At 70.0% G+C, this 18,197-nt stretch overlaps 1 protein-coding gene across 1 annotated transcript; it reads right to left on the minus strand.

Annotated features, from left to right (window-relative positions):
- Positions 1 to 4,355: 4,355 nt before the first annotated feature.
- Positions 4,356 to 13,694, minus strand: LOC134549476 (cadherin-related family member 5-like). Its single transcript, XM_063395018.1, has 16 exons — positions 13,629 to 13,694; positions 12,659 to 12,745; positions 11,835 to 12,058; positions 11,223 to 11,282; positions 11,040 to 11,132; positions 10,484 to 10,570; positions 10,307 to 10,417; positions 9,311 to 9,481; positions 9,109 to 9,199; positions 8,324 to 8,430; positions 7,768 to 7,968; positions 6,921 to 7,055; positions 6,530 to 6,608; positions 5,882 to 6,078; positions 5,451 to 5,471; positions 4,356 to 4,808 (listed from the first exon to the last, which is right to left on the minus strand). The coding sequence occupies exons 2-16, from the start codon at positions 12,717 to 12,719 to the stop codon at positions 4,356 to 4,358; spliced, it is 2,091 nt and encodes a 696-aa protein (XP_063251088.1). The 5' UTR covers positions 12,720 to 12,745; positions 13,629 to 13,694.
- Between the last annotated feature and the right edge of the window lie 4,503 nt (positions 13,695 to 18,197).

The following is an 18,197-nucleotide window of genomic DNA, read 5'->3' on the forward strand; positions in this document are numbered from 1 at the left end:
CCAGCGCTCCCAGAAACCCCGGCCGCACCCCCGGGGACCCCCCCATCCCCCAGCGCTCCCAGAAACCCCGGCCGCACCCCCGGGGACCCCCCCATCCCCCAGCGCTCCCAGAAACCCCGGCCGCACCCCCGGGGACCCCCCCATCCCCCAGCGCCCCCACCATAGCCCCTCCTGCACCTCACAGCGCTCCCAGTAGCCCCACCCGTATCCCCCGGTAACCCCAGTAGCCTCCACCTCCCACCCCCCACCGCTGCCCCACAGTCCCCAGTAACCGCCGGGAACCCGCCCTCAGTAGCCCCCGGTACCCCCCACTGCTGCCCCTCCGCCTCCCGGTACCCCCCGGTACCCCCCGCCGCCCCCCAGTGACACCCCCGGTGTCCCGTCACTGCTGCTCCCTCCCGCCCCAGTAACACTCCAGTCCCTCCCAGTGCCCCCCACTACAGCCCTTCCCTCGCCCTGTGCCCCCCATCTCCGCCCGGTGCCGCTGCCCCGCTCCCAGTGCCCCCAGTGCCCCCCAGTGCCCCCAGTAACCCCTCCGTACCTGGGCTCCCCCTCGCCCATGGCGCTGAGCGCCGCCGGGGGCGGGGCCTCGGGACCACGCCCACGGCCCCGCCCCACCACGGCCCCGCCCACCGGCGGAGCTCCGGGGACACCCCCGAGCCCCGGACTGGGGAACCCCCGGGTCCCGGGATTAGGGAACCGCCAAGCCCCGGGATTGGGGAACCCCCCTGCTTTGGGGTTTGGGGCACCCCCTTTTCTGCGGGGCAGGCCCTGGGTTTGGCGGTGAGTGCACCCCTCTTTCGGGTACACTCGTTTTTTGGGGTGCAATCCTTTATTTTGCACGCTCCTTTATTTTTGCCTGCTATTTTGGGGTGTATTCCTCTGGTTTGGGTGCGCCCCCTGCATTTGGGTGCCCTCTCCCCCCCCTTTGAGTGCTCCTTTTTTTGGGTGCACTTCCTTCCTTGGGGAGCAGCTCTCTATTTAGGGTGCCCCACTCTGTTTTGGGTGCTCCCCGTTTTTGGGTGCATCCCCTGATTTTGGGGTGTCTCCCCTTAGGGAGGACACGCCCCCTCCCCTTGGGGCCCCCCTGGCCCCGGGTGGCTCTGGGGACAGCCCGCGCCCCCCCGGGGTTGTTTGTGCGGCCGCTAACGAGCCCCGGGGGACGGGGCGGCAAAGCAGCCGCACCTGGGAGCACCTGGGAGCACCTGGGAGCACCTGTGATCACCTGTAATAGCACGTGTGAGCACCGGTGTGAGCAACTGTGTGAGCACCTGAGCTCACCGGTGTGAGCACCGGTGTGAGCACCTGTGTGAGCAACTGTGTGAGCAACTGTGTGAGCACCGGTGTGAGCACCTGTGTGAGCAACTGTGTGAGCATCTGTGTGAGCACCTGTGTGAGCACCGGTGTGAGCACCGGTGTGAGCACCTGTGTGAGCAACTGTGTGAGCAACTGTGTGAGCACCGGTGTGAGCACCTGTGTGAGCACCTGTGTGAGCAACTGTGTGAGCAACTGTGTGAGCAACTGGGAGCACCTGTGAGTACCTGTGTGAGCAACTGGGAGCACCAGAGCTCATCTGTGTGATCACCGGTGTGAGCACCTGTGCTCACCTGTGATGACCCGTGTGTGCCCCATGTGTGCCCCGCATGTGCCCCGCGTGTGCCCTGTGTGTGGGCCCCACGTGTGTCCTGTATGTGCCCTGTGTGTGTCCTTTGTGTGTCCTGTGAGTGTATCCTCTGTGTGCGCCCTGTGTGTGCGCCCTGTGTGTGCGCCCTGTGTGTGTGCCCTGTGTGTGTGCCCTGTGTGTGGGCCCCACGTGTGTCCTGTATGTGCCCTGTGTGTGTCCTTTGTGTGTCCTGTATGTGCCCTGTGTGTGTCCTTTGTGTGTCTCCTCTGTGTGCGCCCTGTGTGTGTGCCCTGTGTGTGGGCCCCCCGTGTGTCCTGTATGTGCCCTGTGTGTGTCCTTTGTGTGTCCTGTGTGTGCCCTGTGTGTGCCCTGTGTGTGTCCTGTGTGTCCCGCGTGTCCCCCATGTGTGCCCTGCCCGCAGCTCCCCGCGCTGCCCTCCCCACCCGCCCCTGCTCGGGGTCACCCCACAGCGGGGGCCGGGTGCCCCCAGATTGGGCCGGGGTCCGGGCACTGCGTCCCCCGCAGGCCGGGCCGGGCTGGGCCGGGCCGGGCCGAGCCGGGCCGGGCAGGGTGGGGGGGGGTGTGCAGGTGCCGCCGCGCCCGCCCCCTCCGAGGTGACCTCCCCGTGTCCCCAGGTGACCCCCCCAGCACGGGGACAAGCGGAGCCCCCCCGAGGCTCGGCCCCCTCCCGGCAGAGCCCCCCCGGACCCCCGGCACGGATCCCCCCGGACCCTCCCCCGGCGCTGCCCCGCCCCCGGCTCTGACCCCCGGGTCCCCCCCACTGCTCCGGACCTTCCCCCGGCGCTGTCGCGACCGCCGGGACCCCCGGCCCTGCCCCCCCAGGGCGCACAGAGCCCCCAGACCCCCGGCCCCCCCTTGCCCCCATTACCTGCCCTCCCCCTGTCCCGCGCGGGTCACCTCGCCCTCGGGGGGGTCTGGGGGGGCTTCCATGGCGCGGGGGGGTCCCGGGGGGGTCCCGTGGGTGCCGGGGGGGTCCGTGGGTGCCGCTGCCGGCGGGACCCGGTGCCGCGGGCGGGGGGGACGTGGGGGGCGGTGCCGCCCCCTCGGCTCCGCCCACCCCGTGCGGGGGTTCGGTCGCGACACGGGGGAAACTGAGGCACGGGGCAGTGCGGGGGTCGTCCCATGTCCGCGGGGAGGTCACAGAGGGGAGGACACACAAGAGGGGCTCCCCCCCGTGCCCCCCACTCACCCTCCCCCCGCCCTCCCCCGCCCCCCCCGTGGGGGGGTCGCACTTGCGGCCCCTCCCAAGCCGCGTGGGGGGGACATGCGTGGGAACGCGACACGCGGGGGTCGCGGGGGCTCGGGGGGTCGTAGCCTGTTTGCCCCCCCACCCCCCCGGGCCATTTGCAGCCGCGGCAGCTGCCGGGGATTAACGCGGCCGGGATTAAGGGGGGATTTGGGAGGGGGGCGAGGGGCGGGGGAAGGGCAGGAAGGTAATGGGGGGGCGGGGCTGCTCCGCCCAGCGCTCCCAGTATAAACCAGTATAACCCAGCTATCCGAGTGTGTCCCAGCACTCCGCATTGCACACGGTTCTCCCAGAGCGCCCCAGTGCTCCCAGTACACCCCAACACCCCCAGTGCTCTCAGGGCGCCCAGTTTTCTCCAACGTGCCCCAGTGCGCCCCAGTGCTCCCAGTACAAACCAGCACAACCCACACCGTGCTCCCAATGTGCACCAGTGCTCCCAGTACAAATCAGCACACCGTGCTCCCGGTGCTCCCAGTGTGCCCCAGTGTTCCCAGTGCTCCCCAGCGCTGCCCGCGCCCCCCGCCGTCCCCGGGCACCCCAGTGCTCCCAGTGGCAGTGTCGCCGTGCCGGTGCCACCCGCCGGAGGTGACCCGCCGGTGCCGGTGACCCCGGGGATTAGCGACAAACGCCCGCTCAAGCCTCTTAGCAGGGGCCGCCCACGGCCACGGGGTCACGCGTGGGGGAAGGGCACCCCTCGGGGACCCCCGCGGCACCCAGGGGACCCCAGGGCCCCCCGCACCCCAGGGCCCGCCGTGGCACACGAACCCCACGCGCTGCACGGGGGCCGCACGGCACCCTCGTGGCACCCCGGGGACACCCAGGGGACACCCAGGGGACACCCCGCCCCCCGGACTCATCCGCTCCCGCCCTCGGCACCCTCCCCACGCGGGGCGGGGGACCCCACGCCCCCCTCATGGGGGCAGCGCAGGCAGGGACCGCTGAGGGACGCGGCGCCTTTAAGAGGCGAGGTCAGAGAGACCCCGCCCCCAGAGGCGGGGCCACGGGAAAGGCGGGAAACGCCCAAACGGGAGCGGCGGCGGGGGGACGGTGACAGCCCCCCAGGACACCCCAGTGACAGTCCCAGTGTGCTCCAGTGACCCCCAGAGCGCCCCAGAACAGCCCAGTGATCCCCAGTGACCCCCGGTGCCCCCCCAGTGCGAACCAGTGACCCCCAGAGCAGCCCAGTGACCGCCAGTGACCCCCAGTGATCCCCCCAGTGCGAACCAGTGACCCCCAGAGCAGCCCAGTGACCCCCAGAGCAGTCCAGTGACCCCCGGTGACCCCCAGTGGCCCCCAGTGCCTCCTAATCGCAACCGGTGCGTCCCAGTAACTCCCCAGTGCCATCCGAGCGCTTCCCATGTCCCCCAGTGCCAACCAGTGCATCCCAGCCCTCCCAGTCACCGCCAGTGTCTTTCCAGATGTTTATTGTGCCCCCCCGGGCGCGGCCGCCCCCCCGCGCCCCCCTCAGCACTCGATGGAGTCCTCGAGCAGCTGCAGCAGCGGGGGCGGCACTCGGGGGTCTCCGCCCGGCCCCTCCTCCAGGCTCTCCTCGCTCATCTCCTCCAGCGCCGGCAGCACCCCCAGGGCCGCCCCCCGGCGCCCCCCGGGCACGGGGCTGCCCCCGCCCTCTGCGGGACCCCCCGGGACCTCCCCCGGGCTGGGGGCGCGGGGGGGGCTGGGGCTGGCGCGGGGGGGCGGGGGCGACCCCCCCGGGGATCCCCCCCCGGGCGAGCCCCCCCCCGGCCGCCCCACGGAGTTGGCCTGGGGTTTGGGGGCGGGGGGCGCCTGGGGGGCCGGCGGGGGGGGCGGCGGCGGCGGCGGCGGCGGGGGCGGCGGGGGGACCTCGCCCACCTCGCTGTAGCCCTCGTTGGGGTAGTAGAGCCGGGGGGGGCTCGGGGGGGACTTGCCGGCCTGGACCTGCGGAGGGGCAGAGGGGTCAGGGGGGCCAGGGGCACCCCCCACACCAGACACCCCCCGGGACACCCTCCCCACGGGGGGACCCCCCATGGGAGCCCCCCAGAGCCCCGACCGCCCCCACGGGGTCCCCCCTGCACAAGGACCCTCCGTGGGACACCCCCATGGGGACCCCCCGTGCCCCAAACCCTGCCCAGACCCGGCACCCCCAGGGGAGCCCCCCCGCGCCCTGCCTGGCACAGAGCCCACCCCGGGACCCCCCGGGCTCCTCGAGCTCCCCAGGCACGGGACCCGCCCACGGGACCCCCCACCAGCACCCCAAGGCCCCCCAGCACCCGGGACCCCCGGCACAGGGACCCCCGTGGGAGCTCCCCGACCTCCCCTGACAGGACCAGCACAGGACCCCCCCATGGGACCCCCCCATGGGACCCTCCCAGCACCCCAATCCCAGCCCAGCACCCCAATCCCAGCCCAGCACCCCGGCCCCCTCATGGGACCCCCACAGGACCCCCCTGGCACAGGGGACCCCACATCCCCCTTTTGGGGGGGCTCAGAGCAGGGTGGCTCCCCTCTCCCCCCCCTTCCCCCCAGCACTTTTTGGGGAGTCCCCGCCCTCCCCGGGGATCGCCCCCTCCCCCCACTCACCGGCTGGAACCACCTCAGGCTCTGTGGGGGGGAACGGGGGGGGTCAGCTGGGAAACTGAGGCACGGGGGGGGCTCTCTCCTTCCCGCAGCCCCCAGAGCCGGGAACCCCCTTCCAGAGCCGGGGACCGCCTTCCTACGACCCCCCTAAACCAGCAGAACCCCCAGCCACAGCCCCCCCAGACACAAGGGACCCCCTTCCTTCCCAGCCCCTCCAAAACAGGGGACCCCCTCTCCCCCCCGCAGGGTCCCCCGGTCCCGCAGCGCCCCCCTTGGCCCGGGGACCCCCTCCCCTGACCCGGGGGTGGGACGAGGGTGCGGGAGATCTGGGGACAGCTGGGGGTCTGGCGGGGTTTGGGGGTGCAGGAGGGCGTTGGGGGGCTCCGGGGGCGCAGGCACAGGCTCGGGGTGCCCGGGGGCTGGGGGGCCCCTACCACGTTGGGGTGCTTCTCGATGGCCAGCGCCGCCCGGTCCGCCGTGCGCTGCTGCCGCCGCCGCCGCCGCCGCGCCCGCAGCGCCAGGAGCGCCAGCAGCAGGAGGGCCCCGAGCAGGAGCAGCGCCCCCGCGCCCCCCGCCACCGCCCCCGCCGGCAGCCCCCGCCCCGCCGGCGGCTCCGAGGGGTCCCGCGGGGCTGCGACAGAGGGGACACGTCAGCGGGGGGGCATCGACGGGGGAGCGCGGGGAGCGGGCGGGGACAAACCCCGGCACGTCCCGGGGGATACGAGGGGTCCGGGGGGGGGTCTCCGAGGGGTCCGGGGGGGTCTCCGAAGGGTCCCGGGGGGTCTCCGAGGGGTCCGGGGGGGCTCCAGGGTACGTCAGCAGCGGGGCACGGCTGGGGGGCGCAGGGAAGGGGGGACCCCATCACAGTACAGGGGGGGCCTGGGGACACCGTGGGGAGCTTGGGGAAAATCCATCCCGGGGGGACACAGTGCTGGGGGGCACCTCTGCACCAGCCGGGACTTGGGGGAGACCCCAACGCCGGGGGCAGGGGTTCCCTGGGGGTGCCCAGTGCCGTGGGGGTGGAGAGGGTCACGGAGGGGTCCTTGGGGGGGGGTTCTGGAGGGGGTCCCCCTCCTCCGTACCCGCCTGTCCTGGCCACAGCACCTCCAGCTCCACCGTGGTGTTCGAGGTCTCACCCGATTCTTCGTCCCGTGCCAGCACCTGAGGGGGAGGCGGCGTGGAGGGGACAGGAGGACATGGTGAGGACAGGGGACAGGGGGACATGGCTGTGGCACCGGGGGAACACACAACCGGACATGGAGGCACCCCCAAGCCTCAGTGTCCTCTCTGTGTCCCTCCGTGTCCCCTCTTGGTGCCACCCAGTCCTCAGTGCCCCTCTGGTACCCCCAACCCCCACCCCCCGTGCCCACCCAGTGCCCCCGGACCCCCAATGCCCCTCAATCCTCCCGTACCCCCTTGTCTCCCCAGCCTCCATGTCCCTTTCCCCCGCTGCCCTCCTGCCCCCAGGCTCACCTGCAGGTGGTAGCTCTGCCCGGGCCGCAGCTGATCCGCCTGGGCCACCAGGAGCCCGTTGGGCATCACCTGGAACAGCTGCTGGCTCTGGTTGGCGCCGTGGCTCAGGGTGTAGCGCACCTGGGGGTTCAGCCCCTGCAGGGAGGGGGGGCTCAGCTCCTGCCTGCACCCGCCCCCGCCCGGTACCTGCATCGCTGCCCACACCTCTGCCTGCATCCCTACCTGCATCCCTACCTGCATCCCTACCTGCATCCCCACCTGCATCCCTACCTGCATCCCTACCTGCATCCCTACCTGCATCCCCACCTGCATCCCTACCTGCATCCCCACCTGCATCCCCTACCTGCATCCCTACCTGCATCCCTACCTGCATCCCTACCTGCATCCCCTACCTGCATCCCTACCTGCATCCCTACCTGCATCCCTACCTGCATCCCTACCTGCATCCCCTACCTGCATCCCTACCTGCATCCCTACCTGCATCCCCTACCTGCATCCCTACCCACTCCCCAGCTGTCCCTCTGCCCGCACCCCCCTCCTGCACCTCCTGCCCTCACCTTGTCTGCACCCTCACCTGCACCCCTACCTGCACCCTACCTTCATCCTACCTGCACCACTTCCCACCCGCCTCACTGCCCCCTTCCTGCCCCTACCCGCCCCTACCTGCATCCCCTGTTCACACCTGTCTGCACCCTCACCTGCACCCAACCTGCACCCTACCTTCATCCCACTTGCATCTCTACTTGCATCCCACCTGCACCACTTCCCACCCTCCCGCCCGCCCCCTTCCCGCCCCTACCTGCCTCCCCCGTTCGCACCGTTCTCCCTCCCCGCCTGCCCCGCTCACCTCGGGGAAGTCGGGGTCGTGTGCGCGCAGGGCGAGCACCTGCCCGCCGAAGGTGAGCAGCAGCGCGGCGCGGCGCGGGGCCGCGGGCACGAACGCGCGGTACCGGGCGCGGGGGAAGCGCGGCGGGTGCCGGTTCGGGGCCAGCACCCGCACCAGGGCCCGCGCCACCGCGTACTTGGAGGGGTCGTTCACCTGCGAGGCCTGCGGGGCACACGGCAACGGGACACGGGGGACACAGAGGGGACACAGGGGACACACGGGAGGGCCGCAGGAAAGGGACGGGGCACACACGGTGGGACATGGGGGGGGACATTAGAGAACACAGGGGGTGTGGAGGGACACCCAGGTCTTACCCACTGCCACCCTGCACCCATGGGGGCTCCCCGGAGTACCCCAGGCAGGTCCCACCATCCCAGGGACACCCATCTCCCTGGGGAGCCCTTTCCTCCTGGGTGTCCCCATCTCCCTGGGGAGCCCCACCTCAGGTCCCCCATCTCCCCAGGCCCCCCATCTCCCTGCAGACCCCCATCCCCCCATCCCCTCGCCCCCCGCCCACCATGACGCTGAGGCAGATCTCGGGGGTCTGGCGGCTGCTCTCCACCGCCCGCAGCAGCGTGATGGCCCCGGTCACGTTGTCGATGTGGAACCTGCTGCTCTCCTGACCTGGGGGGGCGCAGAGATGGGGACCCCGAGACGCCTCCGCCCACCCCTGGAGCCCCCACCTGACTCCTGTGGGAAACCCCCCCCCCGAGCAGCCCTGTGGGGGTCTCTGATGTCCCCCATCCATTCCTGGACCTTCATGGCGGGGAGGATCCCCTGTACTTTGAAGGGGGGGGAGGGCGTTATTAACCCTTTGAACCCCAGTATGGAGGGGGGGGTTTAACCCCTCTGGTGCTGGAGCACCCTTGGGTGCACCAGGGGTTGACCCCCACCCTGCACCCTGCAGTCCCCCCATGCCAGAGGGGGGGATTAGTGCCCCCCCAGCTCAATCCCTTTATTCAATTTGTCCCAATTGGATTGTGCTGACTCGGACCCCCCAGCGCAGGGACCCCTGGCAGGGACCCCCCCAGCATGGGGACCCCCATCCCCACAGACACCCCCACGGGGACCCCGGCACTGCCAGGGGTTGGGGGGCACAGGGCGGCCCTGAGAACCACCCCGGGCACCTCTGCCCGCCCCATCCCCGCCCGGCCGTGTCCGTCTGCGGTGTCCCTGTCCCCGTGTTCCTGCCCACGCGTCTGTGCCTGCTGTGTCCCCGTGTCCCCGCCTCCCTGCCCCGCTGTGTCTGTGTCGCTGCCGCCCACGCCCCTGACCCCCGTGTCCCCCCCTGTCCCTCATTACCTGCCAGCAGGGAGTAGGTGATAGCCGCCCGCAGCCCCCTGTCCCCGTCCTCGGCATAGACGGCGCCGGGGCTGAAGCTCAGGGGACCCGCCTGGGGACAAGGAGGGGACAAAGAGGGGACACGGAGGTGTCCAGCTGAGTCCCGCGGGCCCCCCTGAGCCCCGCAGTGTCCCCGCGGTGTCCCCGCTGCCCCGTGTCCCACCTGGAGCTGGCCCTCGGTGACGTTGGCGGTGTAGACGGGGCTGGTGCAGACGCGGGGGCCGTGGGGGGCGCGGGGGGTGCAGGGCAGGAACTGGGGGTACTGATCGTCCCCGTCCAGGACATTGACCCGCACCCGCGCCGACGCGTTGAACCGCTCGCGGGTGTTCATCTCCTGCGGGCAACGCGGGGCGCAGGACGCCCCGAAACTGCTGGGGGGCACAGAGGGGCGCAGGGCCCCTCACGGGACAGGGACATCCCCGCGACAGGGACCCCCCGGGACAGGGACACCCTCGGGACAGGGACACCTCGGGACAGGGACACATCCTGGGACAGGGACACCCCCTGGGACAGGGACCCTCCCGGGACAGGGGCAACCACCTAAAGGGGGCCTCGAGGGACAGTCGCCCTCAGCCCCAGGCTGAGGAGGGGGCCCAGCCCGGGGCCGTGGGGTCCCGCCGAGTTCCCACCACGGCGCGGGGGCGCCGGGGGGAGGCGGGGGGGGCAGGGTGGGGGCGGGGCGCTGGGGGGAGGGGGCACAGGTGGCCCATTAAGGAAATGAGGGGGATTGAGGGCAGGTGACAGGATCACGTCACCCCCAATTAGCGGGGCCGGCGGGGACGGCCGGCGGGTGTGGGGGGGCGGGAAGGCTGGGGGGGCCCCACCTGTGTAACCCACCCGTGTCACGGCCGTGACCCCGAGGAGGTGCGGGGGGCACGAGGACCCCAGACCCGCGGACGGGGGGCTCTGTGGGGTTGGGGTGGGGCTGGGGTCCTCCCCGGGGCCAGGGGTGACAGCCAGGTCCCCATTCATGAGGGTGGGCAGGGGTCCCACGGGCGGGGTCTCGTGTCAGGGTCCTGCGCCAGGGTCCCACAAGTGGGGGGCTCACAGATGGGGGTCCCCTGTCAGAGTGCCACGGGTGGGGGTCCCACGGCCACGGGGAGAGGCGGGAGGCGCGGGGGGCCCGCAGCAGGGTCCCGCGGGCGGGCTGGGGTCTCACCACGGCGGTCACGACCACCTCGAGGTGGCGCCGGCTCTCGAAGTCGAGGGCCCGCGCCAGCACCACGCGGCCGCTGTTCGGGAGGTCGATGCGGAAGAAGCGGGCGTCGGGCTGGGGGGGGTCGGTCAGCCCGGCAGATGGCCCCGGGCCCCCCCCCCCCGCCCCCGCCGCGCTCACCGAGGCCGTGTCGATGACGTACATGAGCGTGTCCCCGTCCGCGTCCTCGGCCTGGGCGCTGAACACCACCGAGTGCACCGGCGCCAGCTGCCCGCGGGGGTCACCGGGGGGCCGCCAACGCCCCCGGGGCCCCCAGCACCCCATACTCCCCAAAGAGACCCCACAACACCCCCAAACACCCCCGGGATGCCCAAACACACCCCGCACCCCCCAACATCCCTGAGCTGCCTCGTGGGGGTTGCCAAGGTCCCCCAACACCCCCGGCACTCACAAACACACCCAATATCCCCATTTTTGGTGTTCCCATCCCATCTGGGCACCCAGCCTGTCACTAACGCTGTGTCTGTGCCCATGTCCATCACCGTGCCCATGACCCCAACCATCCCTGGCCTCATCCCTGTCCCCATCCCTGCCCCATTCCTGTCCCCATCCCTGTCCCCAGCCCATGCCCACGGCCATCCCGGTGCTGGTGGCCACCCCTGCCCCATCACCATGACCATGTCCAGAACATGCCACCACCCCAGTCTCCAGCATGTGCCCACAGTGCCACTGTCACCTCGCTGACGTTGTGGGTGAGGACGGTGGCCCCCTGGAAGTGGGGCCGGTTGTCGTTCTCATTGAGGACCTGGACGATGATCCGGAACTCCACCTGCCGGGGGCACGGGGGAGGGACACCGGGAGTGACTGGGGGGACGGGGCCCCCCAGAGCCCCCGGGGTCCCCACTGTGTGTGGCCATACCGGGGAGGAGCCGTCCTCGGCACAGGTCAGGGCCACCATCAGCACCGGGGACTCCAGTTCCTGCAGGGGACAAGGGAGGGGCACTGGGACATGGGGGTGACATGGGGGGCTGCCCCACGGGGACGTGCTGGGGTCCCCAGCCAGGGGAGGGTCCCAGCTGGGTGAGGGAGGAGCTGGATCTGGGATGGAGGGGGCTGCAGGATGGATGGACTCAGCACGGAGGGAGCGGGAATGGATGGACACGGGGTGGACACGGGATGGATGGAGGATGGACACGGGATGGACACAGGATGGACACGGGACAGACACAGGATGGATACAGGATGGACATGGGATGGACATGTGATGGATGGAGGGTGGACATGGGATGGACATGAGATGGACACAGGATGGACGTAGGGTGGACACAGGTGGCTGTAGGATGGACAGAGGGATGATGGAGGTAGGTGGACACAGGCAGGTGTAGGATGGACATAGGTGGACATAGGATGGACAGATGGACTATGGAGGTAGATGGACACAGGATGGATGCAGGATGGACACGGATGGACACCCGACGGACACAGGACGGCCGGAGCAGGACAGGGGCCGGGGGTGTCCCCGCGGTGTCACCTCGCGGTCCAGCGCCCGCCCGGCCGAGACGTTGAGGCGGACGCTGCGCCCGTCCAGGTAGAACCAGGCGGCGTCGGCGCCCACCAGGCAGAGCTGGAGGCCGGCGCCGCCCCCCGCGCCCGCCGCGTCCCCCGGCGGCAGCCGCGCCACCAGGCTCCCGTGGGCGCTGTTCTCCGCGATCTCCGTGAACAGGTTGCCGAACCCGCTGCACCCGTCGCCCCGGGCTGCCGTTGCCGCGCCGGGGATGGGCACACGGGGGTCCGTGGGGTGTGGCCCCGCGGGGCCCAGTCCCTGTGTCCCCGTGTCCCTCTCCCTGGACCCCCTCTCCCCCCGTTCCCTGCTGATCCCCCGGGGTCTCTCGTGTCCCCACCCCAGGTCCCCATATCCCCAGACCAACAACTCCCCCCGCATCCCCACCTCTGCCCTCGGGCCCCTCTGTGTCCCCACCACCAAGTGCCACTTCCTGGACCCCCAGCATGGTGGTTCGGGTGTCCCCCTGGGTCCCCACCCCCAAGCCGCTGTCCCCAGGAGATCAGTGGGCTATCAGCCCCAGCGGTTCTGCCCTCAGGTGACATCTTTGGGTCCCCTCGGGCCCCTCTGTGTCCCCATGCCCTGGGGTCCCACCTCTTACGGTTGCTACTCCCAGGGTCCCCTCCCCATGTCCCCAGGTCCCCATTCCCTGGTGACCCTTGGGTCCCCACCACCCCTAGTTGCCACTCCCAGGGTCCCCTCCTTGGGTCCCCACCAGATGCTCCCGGGTCCCTCCCAGCCCCGGTGTCCCCCTCAGGTGTCCCCTGTCCGCCAGGTGCCCCCCAGATGCTCACCTGTGGCCAGGTGCAGCGCCAGGCAGGCGGCCAGGAGCGCCGGGCAGGACGCGGCCGCCATGGGGACACGGGGACCTCGGGGGGCGCCTGTGGCGGGGGAGGGAGGAGCGGGGCTGCCACCCCGGCCCTGCGCCCCTGTCCCCAGCCCCCTCTGCAATGTCCCCCCAGCCGGACAGCCCTGGTGACAGCCCTGTCACCACCCCGAGGTCCCCTTTCCTGGACCCCTGTGCCTGTCCCTCATCCCTGTCCCCTGCCAGCTCCCCTCTCCTGGCATCCCCAGCGCTGCCACCACTCTGGGGTCCCCTGTACCTGCGACTCTCGAACTTGGGGGTCTCTGCCCATGTCACCCACCCGGGCTGCCATGCCCGGGGTCCCCTTCCCCAGGACCCCAGGGTGCTGTCCCTGTCCCCGGTGCGTGTCCCCAGGGTGTCCCTGCCCCGCCCGAGGGTCTCACCGGCCGGCGCCGTTCACGGTGGGACAGTCGTGTCCCCCCCCACCCCGGGAGCTCTCCCCGCGCCCCCCTCACGGATCCCACTCGTGTCCCCCCTCACGCCCCGCGCCCCACACGGTGCGACTCCCCCTGCCATGGGGGTCTGCGGGGGGACCCCCAGCCTTCCCCGCGCTTGGCAATGGGAGCCATATGGCGCCCCCCCCCCCAATTAACAACAGGTAATTAGGGCAGGGGAAGGGGGGCGCTCCCCATCTGCCACCCCAACCATCCCCGGCACCGGGACCCCGCGCTGCTCCCCCCAGGACCCCCTCCCTGCTGGGGGGCAGCGGAGGGGTCGGGGGGGCTCCCATTCCCACCCTGCAGTCCCGGGGTGTCACCCCGCCCGTGTGTCACCCCCGGAGCAGAGCACCCCGCGTCCGGGGCCACCCCCGCCCCGGGACCCCCTCCCCGGGATGGCGGCCCCCCCCCAGCCCGCTCCCCCCGCCGCCCCCGGCCCCCCCGGCCCCCGCCCCCCCGTACCTGCCCGGCGCCGCCGCCCCCGGCGCTGCTGCCCCGGCCCGGCGGGACGGGGGGGGCGGGGCGGGGCCGGCGGGGGCCGGGCCGGGGGCGGGGCTGACCCGGGACTGCGACCTGGGATGCGACACCGGCCCGGGCTGGGCTGAGGCCTGCCACCCGCGCATCGCCTGCACCGCCTGTCCTTCCTGGGCATCACCTGCATCACCCGGGCATCGCCTGCATCACCCGGGCATCGCCTGCACCACCTGCACCGCCTGGGCAGCACCTGCACCACCTGCACCGCCTGGGCAGCACCTGCACCGCCTGTCCTTCCTGGGCATCACCTGCACCACCCGGGCATCGCCTGCACCACCTGCACCGCCTGGGCAGCACCTGCACCGCCTGTCCTGCCTGGGCATCACCCGCACCGCCTGCACCACCCGGGCATTACCCGCACTGCCTGGGCACCGCCTGCACCACCTGCACCACCTGGGCAGCACCTGGGCAGCAACTGCCTCACCCGGGCATCACCTGCACCGCCTGCATCACCTGCATCACCTGCATCACCTGCACCACCTGCGCCACCTGTCCTGCCTGGGCAGCACCTGCACCGCCGGGCATCGCCTGGGCATCACCTGGGCAGCACCTGAGCAGCACCTGCATCACCCGGGCATCACCTGCATCACTTGTACTGCCTGGGCACCACCCAGGCCTCACCTGCCCTGCGTGGGCACCAGCTAGGCAGCACCTGTATCACCTGAGCACCACCTGTCCTGCCTGGCATCACTGGGCATCACCTGCACCACCTGAGCAGCACCTGCATCACCTGGGCATCACCTGCACCACGTGTCCTTCCTAGGCACCACCTGGGCACCACCTGCCCTGCCTGAGCATCACCCCCATCACCTGCACCACCTATCCTGCCTGGGCATCACCTGCCCCACCTGGGTATCACCTGTATCATCTGCACCGCCTGCCCTGCCTGGGCACCACCTGCACCACCTCTATCACCTGCCCTGCCTTGGGCATCACCTGTATCACCTGGGCATCGCCCACCCTCCTGCACCTCCTGGGTGTCACTTCCATCACCTGCCCTGCCTGCACCTCCCGGGTATCACCTGCTGGCACCTGCCCTGCCTGGGGCATCCCCTGCCCACCTGGGGCATCCCCTGCGCTGCCTGCCCTGCTGGGCTGTGCACGGCCTGCCCGTGCTGCCTGCACAGGTGTGGGCCCAGGGAGGGGCCGTGACCCTCCCTGCACACCTGGGAGGGGCTGTGACACCCCTGTGCACACCTGGGAGGGGCTGTGACACCCCTGTGCACACCTGAGGCCCGTGTGAGGCTGGTCAGGGGCGTGGCCTCTCCTTGCACACGCGCGTGTCCCCGCTGAGCCACCGCCATAATCCGCTTTGGGGACAAAGAGGATGAGCTGGGGGAGGGGGAAGTGACACGGGGGCCACCAAGGGGGGTGGAGTGCAGGTGTGAAAATGAGGTGAGAGTGTGTGTGCAGGTGTGTGAGACACCTGTGTGTGTGACACCTGTGTGTGACAGCTCTGTGTGACACTTGTGTGACACCTGCGTGTGACACCTATATGTGTGACGTGTGTATGACAGCCGTGTGTAACACTTGTGTGTGACATCTGTGTGTGTGTGACACCTGTATATGTGTGACACCTGTGTGTGTGACATCTGTACGTGTGTGACATGCATGTGTGTGACAGCTGAGTGCGTGACACTTGTGTATGTCTGACAGCTGCATGTGTCACCTGTGTGTGTGTAATACTTGTGTGTGATATGTGTGTGTGACACCTGTATGCGTGTGACACCTGTCTGTGTGACAGCTGTGTGTGTTGTGTGCACAGGTGTGTGTTTTACCTGTGTGTGCACAGGTGTGTGTTGTGCACAGGTGTGTGTTTTACCTGTGTGCACAGGTGTGTGTTGTGCACAGGTGTGTGTTTTACCTGTGTGCACAGGTATGTGTTGTGCACAGGTGTGTGTTTTACCTGTGTGCACAGGTGTGTGTTTTACCTGTGTGCACAGGTGTGTGTTGTGCACAGGTGTGTGTTTTACCTGTGTGCACAGGTGTGTGTTTTACCTGTGTGCACAGGTGTGTGTTTTACCTGTGTGCACAGGTGTGTGTGTTTTACCTGTGTGCACAGGTGTGTGTTTTACCTGTGTGCACAGGTGTGTGTTTTACCTGTGTGTGCACAGGTGTGTGTTGTGCACAGGTGTGTGTTTTACCTGTGTGCACAGGTGTGTGTTTTACCTGTGTGCACAGGTGTGTGTTTTACCTGTGTGTGCACAGGTATGTGTTGTGCACAGGTGTGTGTTTTACCTGTGTGCACAGGTGTGTGTTTTACCTGTGTGCGCACAGGTGTGTGTTTTACCTGTGTGCACAGGTGTGTGTTTTACCTGTGTGTGCACAGGTGTGTGTTTTACCTGTGTGTGCACAGGTGTGTGTTTTACCTGTGTGTGCACAGGTGTGTGTGTTTTACCTGTGTGTGCACAGGTGTGTGTTTTACCTGTGTGCACATGTGTGTGTTTTACCTGTGTGTGCACAGGTGTGTGTTGTGCACAGGTGTGTGTTTTACCTGTGTGCACATGTGTGTGTTTTACCTGCACGGCCCAGCAGGCCCCAGCCCCCCAGAGCTCGGCTGTGCTCCGGGGCTGGCACAGCAGCGGGATTTCATCACCGGGTACCCAGGGACAGGCTGGGGACACCCGGCCGTGGGCAGGGCTGGGGACACGGCCCTGCTGGAGCTGCAGCAGCCTGTGGAGTGCAGCGACTACATCCAGCTGGGCTGTGTGCCCGACGCCTCGCTCAGGGTGTCGGAGCTGAAATCCTACTACATCGCCGGCTGGAACCTTGCCAGAGGTCAGTTCCCAACAGCGTGTGTGCTCCGAGGGCGAGCTGGGCACCCCGGGGACACGGACCGGCCACGGATAGAGTCCACCCGCAGGACGCCAGCGGGGCCGGGGCTCGGAGCAGCCCGGGCTGCGGGAAGGAGTCCCCGCCAGCACGGGGCGTGGAACGGGAGGAGCTGTGAGGTCCCTTCCCACCCAAACAGTCCCTGCTGGCCCTGAGAGGCCTCTGCAGAGATGGGTCTGCCTCCTTCTCCAGGCCAACAGCAGGGACACAGCTGGACAAGATCGCTCCGAGGGGAAGGGCAGAGCCAGGGGAAGGGGAGGGCACTGGGCCCCTGTGACGCCTCGCTGGAGTCTCTGCCTGGTCCTGTCCCAGGTGGCTGCACGGTGACACCCCGACATCCCAAACCCACCTGATCCCAGCTAACCAAGCTCGGCCTTAGAGCTGCCCCGCAGCTCCATCTCGGGACCCCTAAGACTAACGGGGTGCTGCGGCAGCAAACGGGGAGACCCCCAGCCCTGGCGGGGGTGTGGGCAGGGCCCGGTGCTCCGTGTGGGACCTTCCAGGTGATCCCTGACTCGTTCCGGGAGGGCTGCAGCCCCTTCTCGGGAGCCAGGACAGCTCCCTGGGGCAGCAGCCCCGCCGGAGCACCGGGACCGTCCCGGATCCGGGGATCCCGGACGCGCTCCCGGCTGCAGCAGAGCCGGGGGCGCAGCGGGAGCGGGGCGGGGGGTCCCGGCAGCCTCCGAGGCGGAGCCGGCGACAGAGGGGACACCCCCGGGTGGCAGCAGCGGCTCGGGCTGGCACCTCCCGCACCTCCGCGCCCCTCGGGGCTCCGGGACTCCCGCTGGAGCCGTTCCCGCTCCCGCTCCGTGATTAAAGCGCTTTTCCCGCTCCTCCCGGACTCCGCCCTCGTCTCCCCCGAACCGGGGCCAGCCCCGCTCGTTCTCCCTCCCGCTCCCGGCCCGGGCCCTCCCCGCCCTGCCCGGAGGCTGAATCGCGCCGAGACCGCGGTACCGGGAGCACCAACAGCGTTATTGAACAACAAACGGAGCCCCGGGGGGCGGGCAGGGACGGGCGGCAGCGCCGGAGCAGCCCCGGGCGCTGGGGCTGCCTCGGGCCCCGCGGTCCCAGCAGGAGCGGTCCGGGGCCGCGGCAGCGGAGCTGCGTCTGCTCATGCCGGGGTCAGTCCAGCTGGTCCCTCAGAAACTGCAAGAAATCCCGGAGCAGGTTACAGAATCTCACCAGGCTCTGGTACGGCACCGAGATGAGCAGAAGCCTGTCCGGTTCTGGTTCTGGTTCTGGCCCCAGGGCCGTGTCTGGCTGTGGTGTTGGAGCGGCTGTTCCTGCTGGATCCCATCCGGAGCAGGCTCGGGGTGCTGGGGCTGTCCCGGGGTTCTTCCCCCGTTCCCGGCCCAGCCTGGAGCTGTGCCGGGACTGCCCCGGCCTGGGGCAGCGCCTGCGCTCGGCTGAGACGGGCACAGAGCCCGCTCTCGTTTGTGGGCTCGGGAGCGGGAAACCAACAGGGGGCATCGAGAGAGACACACGGACCGGGACACACGGACAGGGACACACGGACTGGGACACTGGGACACACGGACACACGGACCGGGACACACGGACAGGGACACACGGACTGGGACACTGGGACACACGGACACACGGACCGGGACACACAGACACACGGACCGGGACACGCGGACAGGGACACATGGACTGGGACACTGG

The sequence above is a fragment of the Prinia subflava genome, chromosome 4 (assembly GCF_021018805.1).
Source record: "Prinia subflava isolate CZ2003 ecotype Zambia chromosome 4, Cam_Psub_1.2, whole genome shotgun sequence".
NCBI classification, from domain to species: Eukaryota; Metazoa; Chordata; class Aves; order Passeriformes; family Cisticolidae; genus Prinia; species Prinia subflava.